Raw genomic sequence first — 12611 nt, 5'->3', positions numbered from 1 at the left:
TTAAAGTGAAGCTTTTATCTTACATATATACGTTCATGTAGGCCTGTTTTAAAAATATTATCACTGACGTAGTTGTTACTGTACCTTTTCGTTTCACATTGTTCATACCAAAAATAAATATGAGATATGACTATCATCCACCTTTTTCTCAACATGTTGAGTACTTTAAATCCCCAAATGCTATCAACTCTTGCATATCATAGGATATGACAGGATTCATTCATTCCTTATGAACTCCCTTTAATAGAATATACTACACAATTAGCACTTCAAACAGTATCAATGCCTTTGTCACTCTTCTTTCTGTAGCTTTTATAAGGTTAAACACACAATGCCTTCAGCTCAACAGTCAGTTGGTCTGGCAGGGGAAAATGCTGGTCTCTTTTGGCCCCAGTTGGAATCAGAATAAGGTCAGTGGTTACTCGTAAACCCCGGCTTCTGATCTCAGTCCAGTCTGATGAAAAGCCCCATGACCCGGTCCCAGGGCCTTGGAGAGCAGTCTGTGTCTGTGGGGAGACATGCAGCCGTGGCTAGGCAAATATCCAGCAACAGCTTTGCCAGATCTGATGGGTTTAGGTTTTGGAGATGCATAATACCCTTCCATGTGGTCGTAGTGTGTGGGCCTGACTTTGGTGCTCTGTGTCCTTCTGTGTTCCTTCTCTGGATCACGAGGAGATTTAGTGCGATAATGGTGGTAGTGACGATGCTCTTTGGTGCTCTGTGATCGACCTGGTCTCCTCTGGACGTTGGGCTTCAAGTGGCTGGAGTAACTGTTGGCAGCATTCGTCATCATCAACCTATCCTGTTCAAGAGCACGTGCACTTCTGTTATTGGCCTCAATGTTCTTCAGGTTAGAACACCTCTCTGGAAGTGAGGGGATTTTACGTATCTGAGGCTGCTGCTGTGACTGGTGTACGGGTGGGGAAGCCTGTTTGACCTGAATCCTCCTGGGTACATTCTCTCTCCTAGGTGGGATTAGTTCCTTTTCAGGCCAATGTCTGCTCTGTTGCCTGGCGACCTCAGGGTCTGTCTGTTGGTGCCCTGGGGAAGTTGGGGATGTAGCAACTACTTTACGTTGACTGTCTACCTTGTCGATGGAAAGAAGGCAGGCATTCCCTGGGTCTGACTTGCTCCTTGTATGCATTATCTCTCTACCTTGATAGTCGATAGGAGGTGAAAGGGGGTTTTCATAGGGGGACATAATTGGACTAGTGGTCCTATGCCTATATCTGTTTTCTTGTGGGACTGGTTGGTAGACAAGTCTATCAAAACCCTCTGCAACTCGTCTTTCATAATCTGTGTCCTTGCTCTCTAACAAGATTTCCTGGTTTGCTGATGGGACATGATGCGGAGGGCAGTAGTAGTAATCAGACCTTCCACTATCCCTACTGGAGCGCAAAGTATAGGACTGACTATGTCTGATGCTGCTTTGGCGGTATGGGTCAATATAATAGTGAGAGTCATGTACTGGTCTTGCATCTGAGTAGGGATTGCAACGGTACTGAACGCGTCCATTCTCAAAGTATGGCTCAACAGGGTGGAGGTCTGGCTGAACCAGCTTGACCGAGGGCTGATGGACGTAAAACATTGTGTCAGGCGGAAGGACTTCAGTCTCTGCGAGTTCATAGTGACTTATCTGAGGAGCGTGGAAGGAGTGGGATCTACGGATCACTGGAAGCCCCACTACTCTATCACTTGACCTTTGCCACTGGCCCCATGGCCTGTGTGGGCCGCCCATCAATGGATCATCTCTGAAGGGACCTCTATTTTGAGGTGATAAGGGCTGCCTTAAGCCTAAAGTGTTGTAATGGCTTTCAGGAGGAACCTTGTATACGCTCTTCTGCCCTGAAAGGCGATGAGGCAAAGCCCCAGGTCGAGGATAGTGCGGTACAGGCATCTGTGAAGCCACATTGGTTCTGTGGTGACTGTAGTCATTCTCAACTGTGCCCAGACCTCTGTGCTCTTCTGGGCTGTAGTGGGCTAAGGATGGTTGAGACGGACGTGGCAGGACCTCCTCAACCGAAGCAGGCATCGAGGTCTCAGCCAAAACAGTTCTAAAGTTATAGACATTGACAGAATCAGTGTGAACATAGACAGCAGAGTTTGATGGGCTCTGAATGGAGCAAACTGGCTGGATGGGGGTTGAGACCCCAACATTATGATAAGTAGGTTCTGTCTGTGTGCTATTAGGTCTGAGAAACTCCAGGGACTGCTTTTTCTCCTCTCCATGTTCCCTCATTTCTGTGTTAGCCTCGTCCAAGCTCCCAGAACCTAGCGGGCTGACGTTAGGGGTGAAGTTACTCAATGTTTCCTGTCCATCATTCACTTGTAATGGCTCTGAGCTTAGATGTGCAGGAAGAAAATAAACAGGTTTAGGACTACAATGGCTCTGATTAGGGGTACGAGCTTGGGGCATCAGCGGGGAAATAGAAGTCATCGGAGAGTGCCCCTGAGGGTACTCCTGTAGATTGAGAACAGTGGGCCGATGAGGTCTTTCCTGCGAATGTGGAAGGTGTGGTCTGTCGAGAGCATATGATGGGATGTGCATGCGCATGCTTCTCTTCTGGGAGCTATTGCTGGCCTTCTGGGCAGATTCGGCCAGAGCCAGAGCCAATTTGCGTGCAGCGCTGGTCAATGGAGGGTGAGGAGGCAGAACAGACACTGAACTCATAAGTCTATCTGCTCCTGGGGAGGCATAAGACAAACAACGCTACAGTATGACAGGACAAACAATGCTATGATAAGACATGATGGGACAAGACACAAAAGCTTTGATAAGAAACTATAAGAAATTATAGCTGAAGTATAAAAGATATATTACCGCTACTACTAATAATGATTTATTTCATGCAAACATGTGGAAAAATATAAAAATATATTTTCAATTTGAGTGTTCATTTGAGTATTATGACAGTATATTTTAGTACTAACCTGGATCGGGCAGGTTCTGTGCAGACTGGCTAAGGTCTGATAGGGCTGAGGCCTGGCTCAGTGTGCTGGGTGGACTGCCACTTTGGCAGGAGGCTCTCTGCTCCTTCCCATTTGTCGGCGGAACCTCAAACCTTTCCACTGGAGGAGAGGAGGAGGGGGCAGGTGGAAGAAAGGAGGGTGCAGAACCCCGAGGGTCAGACACATTGCGTGATGTGGAGGCAGACACAGCGTGCACATCTGTTTCAGCCACAGGGGGGGACTTAAAGGACTTCTTCCTGAGTTTAGGGGATAGCGGTTGTGACGCCTTCTTTCCCCTTTTCCCACAAATTGGACTAATATCCGGTGACCGAGAACTGTTGGTGATTCTATTAGGGGAGGAGATGAGTTCTGATTCACTGGAAACCCCAGCACTTTTCCTCCACCTGCCGCTCTCCCTGTTGTGCCGAGGTCCAGGTATCGCCAAAGGAGGGCTGCACTGAAATGACATGGGGTCAAAGTCCAAGGTAGAAAAGCCTTCAGCTGGAGGGCAAAGGTCAAGGTCGTCCTCCTGTTGTGAAAGCGAAACGTGTGCTGAGGCACGTGCGGGATCGGTGCGGATAGGATCAGCGCTGATATGGCTCTCATTCCGTAGGTGACTGTTGTGTTCACCTTTGTCAACCCTCAAGATGGTGGTGATGGCCTCGCTGGTGGAACGAGGTCTAGTAGGACGGTAACTCTGCGGCTCCCCTGGTCAGAAGGAAACAGAGATAATGCAGAGTGAGACATTTAAAGGTCAAAGAATATCATCTTTAGAAAATAAAAAAGATCAATTCACCCTTTCCTAGTCTCTCAGACGGGCAGACAATTTGCACACACACCTTTTGAATGATTCTGCCTATCAGTCAACAGAGTAAGCAGATGTCCCCCCCCCATGCAGCCGCATAAATAAGCCTACTCTAATTCAAATGAGTCAATTTGGACTAGCTTGCTGCTTAGAAAAAACTGAAATTCTAAACTTTTTTTTAAAGATTTTTTTTCTTTTGCCTTTTTTCTTTTATTTTTTATAGAGGGATAGGTATACAGTAGGCTGACAGGAATTGGGGAGAGAGATGGGGGGTGACACGCAGTAAAGGCCGTCGAGATCGGGAGTCGAACCCGCGGCACACTGCCAGACTGGATTAACAGCCGCAAGGTGCCCAGACGGCTACACCAGCCCCCCGGGCCAATTCTAAACTATTTTAAAGATATTTGAAATAGTGAACGGAAATGACAAACAGATGACAGCTTCCATTTGCAACTTTCAGGAGGCATAGATACAGACTCTCTGTAGTAGCTCTGTAGGAGCACACTTGAGGAAAGTAATATGAACACATTTTCCTGATGTCAATCAATACCAGTGTAGAAGTGCTCAAATTCTTTGTTCATTCACTTTCTCACATCATGGTATGTTAGGAATGGGTGTTAGAGCTCTGCCATCATAATACAATTTGTGTTTTTATTGCGAACATAATTACCTTCCACATTGCTGTGCAAAGAGGTGAGAGATTCCTCACTTTTGGTGGAACGCAGTGTACCACAATCTCCTCTTCCACCTGCACATACAATATATGCACAGCAATTAGTTGTGAAAGAAACCTGCCTGTCACCTCTCATTCAACAGTTCCCTGAACAGTTAATGTGAAACAAAAACTACAAAAAATTATTTTGGCAGGCCTTGATGGTGTCCTAATGCCTGATTTTACACTTGGTTGCATACTGAAAATAGCCGATCTACAAGCTCACAATGCGTTGTGAGCTTGTAGATCTGCTATTTTCAGAATGCAACACCAGAGTGAAACCAAACATAAAATGACTTGTCTTTCAGTTCTACTTGATCACTTATCCAGTCCCTCCCTAACATTTTAGTGTAGTTTTTATTTGTTGACAAAATTGTCAACATATTTAGTCATAGTTTTAGCCAACATAGCTTAGTTTTTATTTAGTTTTCGTCAGTGGGCATAAAAAGTAGTCAACGTTTTTCATCATAGTTTTAGTCGACAAAATCAACATTGCTTAGCAGTGTTATGACCTGGCAGTGCGATGCTTTTGATCTCAGTGGGCTCGCTGGGGTGACGCTTCAGCTTCCGTTTAGAGCCAGAATGGGACTTGCCCAGGTGGAAGAAGGACCGCCAGTTCCCCACAGGAGACTTCTTAACCTTAGCAGGAGCCCGCTTGCTGCAACAACATGGAAACAAAACAGAGACCTTCGGTCAAAGGATTAAGCATTCCCCCTAAATTCATCAATTTATGTAAATAAATACAAATTACAACATGTAAAACATGACCAAGATATTAGGCATTAGTATGCAGAGACAATGGCAAGAATGGCATGAACGATCAGCAGTGATGTAATGTGAGCTCAGTAAGACCATCTTAAAAACTGTCAGCTCAAAGGAGAAAGCAGGAAAGATCACGAGACTCAACTCATAATCTCGGCACCTGCTTTTAATGTCCTGCCCTCAGGCAGGAGATCTACTGCCTCTTTATTCAAGAAGAAAAGGGCAGTGCCAATTTCATCCCCTTTCTAATCTAACATAATCTAATCTAGTGACTTGTTTGCAGACGATTGGATGATGATTTGAAGATTCTCATCAACTGTAGTGCCGTGAATGAAAAGCTGATTGCCTAACAGCTGATGAACGCTTGACTTCCGTGTTTTGTCTGAGATAACGCAAGGCTACATCTGTGTGACACAAGTAACACTTTTACATAGTGGTAAACACACAGGTCTGATGGGTTTGTTTTAGATATAACATATATATTATTATTATTATTATTATTATATAGATAGATAGATAGATATATGCGTTAAACCAATCAGATTACCTCTCCAGAGGAAGCTCGATGACTGTGTGGAACTTGCCGACCAGAGCCCCAGGTCCTTCCCCAACCTCAATAAAATCGCTTTGCGTGAGGGAGGGAGTGGTGGCAGGGGAGCCCAGCTGGGCCTGGGTACGAGCCTGGGCCTCCTCCAGTGACAGAAGCTTTGTTGAAGGCGAGCAGATCATCAGAGACTTGGGCCTGGCCAATGTGTTGTTACCTAAAAGTAGAAAAAGTACATTCAATAAAGACACAATTTGTTTAACGTGTTTATCACATACATACGCAAAGCTGTATGTAGTCATTGTTTGACATAGTGAGCTCCTTAAGGTCACTCGCAGTGCCACCTGCTAGCTTGCGCTGACTGGTCAGCTGCAGTATAAACTCTAGGGCTGATATGGCAGCTGACCAAGTTCAACACCCTTTCTGTATTTCTGTATCCCCCCCCTCACCTAGGGTAAATAAAGACTGGGTATGTGATAAATATCTAAATATATATATAATGTACCCACCACATACACTATACAGTACATATACTGTATACAAATACACACACATGCACATCCTTTAAATGAGGAGTGGTCCCACACCTGTGTTCTCCCGTATGATGGCATTGAGTTTAGCGCTAAACAAAGCCTCCGTGTTGTTGAGGATGAACTCCACCACCACCGACTGGATACGCACCTCCATAAACGCTGCTGTGCCACTAAAACAGGCTGACTCAATCTGTCTGGACCTGAAAGACACAGTTACAGCACACCATGACCTATTTCACTGCTTAGAACCACTGGGACATGCTCTAATTCACTGTCACAGAAGGTCTAGAAGGAAACGCTATTGTTGGTGCGGTCCATATTTCATATTTTACACATAACCTACATGGCTAATGGAAAGTTTTGGCGGTAAAGGTTTCACCTGAGCAAGTTGGGGGCCCAAACGATTGCCAGGTTTTTGGTGTGCATGTTAGTGATCGGGCTGAAGGTGGCTAACGTGGACAGATGTCTCATGAGGAACTCCAGAGTCCTGTGGATTCAAACAAAATACATGTGGTGTTATATGATCTATCCATCTTGAATAAATACGATACAAATGGCGAATCAATGAAGTAGGGCTGCAACGATGGATCATCTACTTCAATTACTTTTTAGATTAATCAAATAATCAAGAAATGTTTTTTTTTATGCGTATATCAATGAATCAACATGGAAAAACATCTAATCTATAACTGTTGCACGCACCGTACAATAAAATAACTTATGAGTTCAGTGCTGCTCTAGTCCAATATTGTAGCAGCAGATGGTGTTGTACAACTGTACAACTAGTAAGTTCAATACCAATATCAGTTATCTATTACCTGACCCATTTAAATAAATCTGTTTTGGCCTGGGCCTAGCAGTCCAGGCACCTAGGCTGGCAATCCGAGTTCATCTGAGGTAATTCGAGTCCCGCTCCTGACGACCTTTGCTGCATGTCAGTGTGACACCGCTGTGTGGCGAAGTATGAATTGGGCTTCAGACGCACTGCATCATTTTCTAAAGCCATGCGCTTCCACTTCTGGCCACCAGGAGGCAACAGTGAGCTGCTTCAAACCTGACCTGTAGTGTGGAGGGGGCAGTTGCTGGATGACATTGTGGATTTTGACCAGCCGCTCTTCATCTGTAGCTGCAGACACAGCTTCCTGTAAAGACAGAGCTGAGATCAGAGGAAGCTATTTCTAATTGGCATTCACAGTTTTATGTCTCCTTTCATTTTCAACAATAATTAATGTGGATTGTGCAGGCTGCCTTTGCTTAAGCCTGATACATAGGGTACTACTTTGGCGTAGGACAGTGTCCGTAAAACGGATTATAAATTAAGCATTTATCTTATTTGTTTATACATTATTTATATTTTTGAAGGATTCACATTTCTTCCTATTCATAAAAAGCTTAAACAAAGAAACATTGCTAGATTGGAAAGGATTCCCCCTCCACTATTTCTTTACAATGGCTGTTACAATACCACCTTCCCATCCTAGTAGATCCCCAAACACACACTATAACAGGCCGTCCATGCCTCTGGCTGTGGAAACTACACTATTTTCAAGCTCACCATTTATTTTAGATCTGCTATTTTTAGTTTTAATATTTTTGGCCAAAACAGGGACACCTAGTTGAACGTGGTTAAACTGGCACAATAATATTATAAACTGAACAAAATTGAAATTATATTAAAAACAATATATAGTATCAATGTCAGCATAAAAAATAAATACAAATAAATGTGTAATATTTTTACAAAGATTTTAACAACACAAATCTGGGGTTCCCTGGGACAATTTTTTTATTTCAGATTAGGGTGAGCAGCAGACATATTAACCACTTAAACCCTTTATTTTTTAGAGAAATGGACTTCAGTTACAACAACTGTACTTGGATCCCCTTTTCCCATTTACACCAAATCTACGTTGTGAGCTTGTAGGCGTCCCCCCTCTATAATACTCCAGATTGATTTCCTGTTCCTTACTGAGAATCTGTCATAGAGTTGGTAGGTAAGCAGGGGGTTGGGAAGCTCTCTGAAGTACAGTTTGCACAGCGAGCCCACTGAGTGGATATCCTGCTTGAACACATCTCTAGTCAGGTCTGGGATCTGTTCCGAGTCAAACTCATGCCTGTATAGAGATAGACAGAAGAGGTATGCAGGGTTTAGTACGTACCGGTAAGTATTTATTTATGGAATCTGTCGGCCTATCTGTCTGTCTCCTGTATATCTCAAGAACGTTCCAACTGATCAACTTCACTAATCCAATCCACGACCTGAGGGTGTGATATGCTGAGTGGGAAGTTGGCTGGACCGGCAGTTGTCCAGAACCTAAAATCCACAATTCTCTATATTTATGCGCAAGTATAGTGGCTAATTGCTCTCTTGTTTATGGACATTGCTTTAAGTTTTTATACAATTTTATCGTTTTTAATTGTGTGTTTTGTGTGTCTTGTGTTTTTATGATATTGAAATTGCACAAACAGAGGGGCACTATTCATTTTGTTGTGTGCTTCCTTACAATGACAATAAAGGGATTCTGAATAATGGAGACCCCTGATGTCATCAATATGATGTTATAGTACCGACATCATAGACTGGCCTCTTTGTACTATGATAAAGGGTACTACACTAGGGGCTCCATTTTCGTCACCGCTAAACCCCTTATCCCTAAACTCCCTGGCCTTTTTTACTATTTTGAAAAACATTTTTGAATAGTTCAACTAGCCAATCTACATTGACACGTTGTGAGCTTGTAGACTGGCCATTTTAACTATTCAAAAATGTTTTGCAAAATAGTAAAAAAAAGACAAAGAAGTTTAGGGATAAGGGGTTTAGCGGTGACGAAAATGGAGCCCTAGGTACTCGGGTATAATGGGTACAATAGGTACTGCTTAACTGGAAGGGCATCGTTCTCAATGGGCATCGGCCTAGTTATTCTATTATATACAATTATTATTATAACCAGAAAAAACTGACCTCAGTTTTTGGATGTTGGAAGAGATTCCAGACAGTCTGTAGATCCCGTCCACAACTCCATGCTTCTCTATGAATTCAGCACAGGTCCTAATAACCTGGGGGACTAAGGAAGAGTTCACATGCATGATTAAACCAATATTGGATATAACTAAGTTGGGGCGATGCACATAACATTATTAGTGTGGTTGCCTTAAGGGCCGCCAGACTATAGTAATTGCTCAACTTTATTATTTATTTATTCCATATAAACATTTTAGGGTCCTGTGACGTCATGTGGGTCAATACTGTGCTGCATCAATCATCACACACATCATCATCATCATCATCATCATCATCATCATACTGTACTTTTAAGACTCAAAGTTTGAAATTGTTGGTGCAACTACACTTGTAATTTCCCCGAATTGTGCTTTTTGAGTGGTGTAAACCACTCCTACAACTGGCTTTGTTAGTTTACGTGTCTGTCCGTACCAAAGAAAATGAGCATGGTTGCTATGGTCACCCAGTTCACACGGGTGTGATTTCATTACGTCCGACATTACGTCAGACCACAGCTGATCAGTCTATATAAGACCTTACACCACTCAGTTCACACGGGTGTGCTTTTTGAGTTTACCTTCATGTCCTGAGTTGAGGAGGTGTTCTCCCAGGTCACAGCCAAACACCCTCTCTTTGAGTATACCACGCTGACGTAGCTTCTGTGGGGACGGCCGTGACTTCATGAAGGTTCTCAGGAAAGTAACCAGCTTCCCATGCTTCTTACACACTGAATTAAACATATACATTTACTTAATGACCAATTTAAAATCAATTATTAATGTGCATATCATAACAAGCAGAAGAGAGTGGAATGGACCAATGTAACAGCAGACATTTTGACAGGTAAATGTTTCATTAGGTGTTTCTGTATGCTAGCAGGAGCTGTCCATGAAGGCAGTAAATTAAACACACCTGCAATGATTGTTAATACCTTTAGCTGTTTTTACCCACTGCTGTGCAAAGTGTCCACAATAGCAGCTAGCCTAGAACAATACCTGGCTTTGTCACAGAGCTTGGAACGCATGGAGGAATCTTCTCACTTATCAGTTCAACACAGTCACAAGGGAAGAAGCCTACCTACAGTACAGGGAGATAGATAGAAAAATGTATTAACAGTTTGTAGACTAAGTTCGAGGAAAGCACAGGTCAATACAAGTCTACTAAGAGGATTGAAATACCCAGAAAAGCACAATGACTTGTTTACATTGGGGTCCCAATAGACAGGGATTGTAAGTACCATATCTTGATATGATACAGTGAGGCAACATAAGAGTTTCATGGGATGGGATCGGGATGTAAAAAACTAAAGGTCACATAACTGTTGGAGACACCTTACCTGAAAGCCATGTTTCCCTCTCCACCAGCCAGTGTCTTCTTTAGGTGGCATGTCGATGACTGACACAATGTCCCCTACCTACAACATGAACAACATGCAATGAAAAAAAGTTAAAAGGACATTAGTGGAGTTAATTTCACAGCTGGCCAAAATAAAGCTAAAACTAGAAAAGGTCTCCGCCAGGCCGGGTTCCCTACCCAGGGCCAGCATTGCAATCTTTGGAAAACACTAATGGAATGGAATGTGAAAAATCGGACTGATACATCTTGATCACGTGACGAAATTTATATGAATGTGTCTTGAAGAAAAAGCAAGATGGCAGAAAATGTAGTCTGGCACAAATGGGTGGGGCCTATATAGGGAGTTGCGTCATAATCCGAGGAATCTAGGGGAACACATTTGATTGTACGACCTACGGTTCAAGAATTATAGTCAAAAAAGTGAAGCGACCTGTTATAGCACCACCATGAGGCTGGTTTGAATTTGGGGAAGAGGTTCTTCCTTGGCCTACTGGGAGTGTAAAGTCTCACGCTGATCGGTCCAGCTGTGCTGGAGATTAGCTGCTCACAGGCACCCAGACAAAGAAACAAACTAAGAATGAAAGAGACTCACAGAAAGCGGTGAAAACATAATCTCTGGCCTTCAGCCTAGCCTGGCGGAAATAAAAAACGTATCCATTATGTCCATTAAGCTGCACCAGTTACCTCAAAGGTCAGCTCATCTGCAGCCTGGGCAGTGTAGCGCTTGGTGACGTGGGCAGCAGCAATGGCAGGAACATTAATTGAGGAATCTTCAGAAACTAACAGATGGTTCCCCTTGTTATCAATCTGTAACAGAAGAAGATATTTACACCCACGTAATCCAGTATTGAAAATATAAAGTAGTGAATTGAATAGATTAGATTAATCCAGTCCTCCTAAACAGCCTACACTTAAATAATGTAGAATGTAAGAGAACAGCTGATAAGAAGCTACCTCCATCCATGTTAGAACTGGACCACAGTTGATCTTGTTGTCAGCAATGGCTGAGAAGTGAGACAGGTAGGTGGCCAACATCTTGGTCACATCCTGTCAAGGTTTGGTTTAAATTCAGGAAATTTCAATTTAATTTCTCATGCAACAAACAAAACGAAGAGAATACGTTTATATGTACTAATCATTTGTGCACAAAATGCCCACTATTATATTAACTTCACTTCTACCACTGTGTTTCGTTTCAATAGATACGCTACGTAAGAGTTAAAAACTGAAATTCTACATTACCTCAACTGGGTCCTTCAAAACGTCATGGCGTGGTAGCTCCGTAAGCTGGGAGAAGCGTCGGTCAAAGATACACAAATGCAGGTGTTTGTCAAGCACCCGGAAGTCTTCATATGACCGTGTTACCAGCCAGCTTCGACTCTAGCATACACAAAAACAAAGATACACAAATGCAGGTGTTTGTCAAGTAGTCAGAAGTCTTCTAGGACCAGCTTGTTACCAGCCAGTTTTGATTATAGCATATAAATACCACAAAGTACTTTTCATATTCTATTCATATTGTAAACATGACAGATTTAGCTAGAGGCTAACACACACACACACACACACACACACACACACACACACACACACACACACACACACACACACACGTGCGCACGTTACAATGGGTGCAGTACCTAGTTTAGACAGTACTTGGTTTAGACTAGTCATTGGTTAGACCAGTCATTAGTCCTACAACTACAACCTACTTAGTTTAGACAGTTTTTGGTTTAGACTAGTCATTGGTTAGACCAGTCATTAGTCCTACAACTACAACCTATCTCAAACCCTAACCCTAAACCTAACCTCCCACGGGGCAGCACACCTAAACCTAACCTTAACCCATGTCTAACCAATGACTAGTCTAAACTAAGTATGCACCCCTGTGTGGGTGTGTGTGTGTGTGTGTGTGTATGTGTGTACACAATATATAAATGAATAAACCA

The 12611-nt window shown here is 43.1% G+C and overlaps 1 protein-coding gene across 1 annotated transcript in view; it reads right to left on the bottom strand.

The window, feature by feature from the left end:
• Positions 1 to 414: 414 nt before the first annotated feature.
• Positions 415 to 12611, bottom strand: part of LOC306932245 (rho GTPase-activating protein 32-like) — a 27139-nt gene continuing 14942 nt past the window's right edge. Inside the window, exons 7-22 of the mRNA XM_079513959.1 lie at positions 11905 to 12042; positions 11617 to 11709; positions 11347 to 11469; positions 10643 to 10720; positions 10302 to 10383; positions 9884 to 10033; positions 9268 to 9370; positions 8275 to 8419; positions 7365 to 7447; positions 6685 to 6792; positions 6360 to 6505; positions 5776 to 5989; positions 4979 to 5124; positions 4425 to 4502; positions 2932 to 3657; positions 415 to 2685 (exon numbers count right to left, since the gene is read on the bottom strand). Coding sequence (XP_079370085.1) covers positions 419 to 2685; positions 2932 to 3657; positions 4425 to 4502; positions 4979 to 5124; positions 5776 to 5989; positions 6360 to 6505; positions 6685 to 6792; positions 7365 to 7447; positions 8275 to 8419; positions 9268 to 9370; positions 9884 to 10033; positions 10302 to 10383; positions 10643 to 10720; positions 11347 to 11469; positions 11617 to 11709; positions 11905 to 12042 — 4680 coding nt within the window. The 3' untranslated portion in view covers positions 415 to 418. The remainder of the gene's footprint in view (positions 2686 to 2931; positions 3658 to 4424; positions 4503 to 4978; positions 5125 to 5775; positions 5990 to 6359; positions 6506 to 6684; positions 6793 to 7364; positions 7448 to 8274; positions 8420 to 9267; positions 9371 to 9883; positions 10034 to 10301; positions 10384 to 10642; positions 10721 to 11346; positions 11470 to 11616; positions 11710 to 11904; positions 12043 to 12611) is intronic.

The sequence above is a fragment of the Electrona antarctica genome (assembly GCF_951216825.1).
Source record: "Electrona antarctica genome assembly, chromosome: 11".
Taxonomy (NCBI): domain Eukaryota; kingdom Metazoa; phylum Chordata; class Actinopteri; order Myctophiformes; family Myctophidae; genus Electrona; species Electrona antarctica.
The sequence above is the reverse complement of the archived record's forward strand: the minus strand, read 5'-3'. Positions and strand labels throughout refer to the sequence as shown.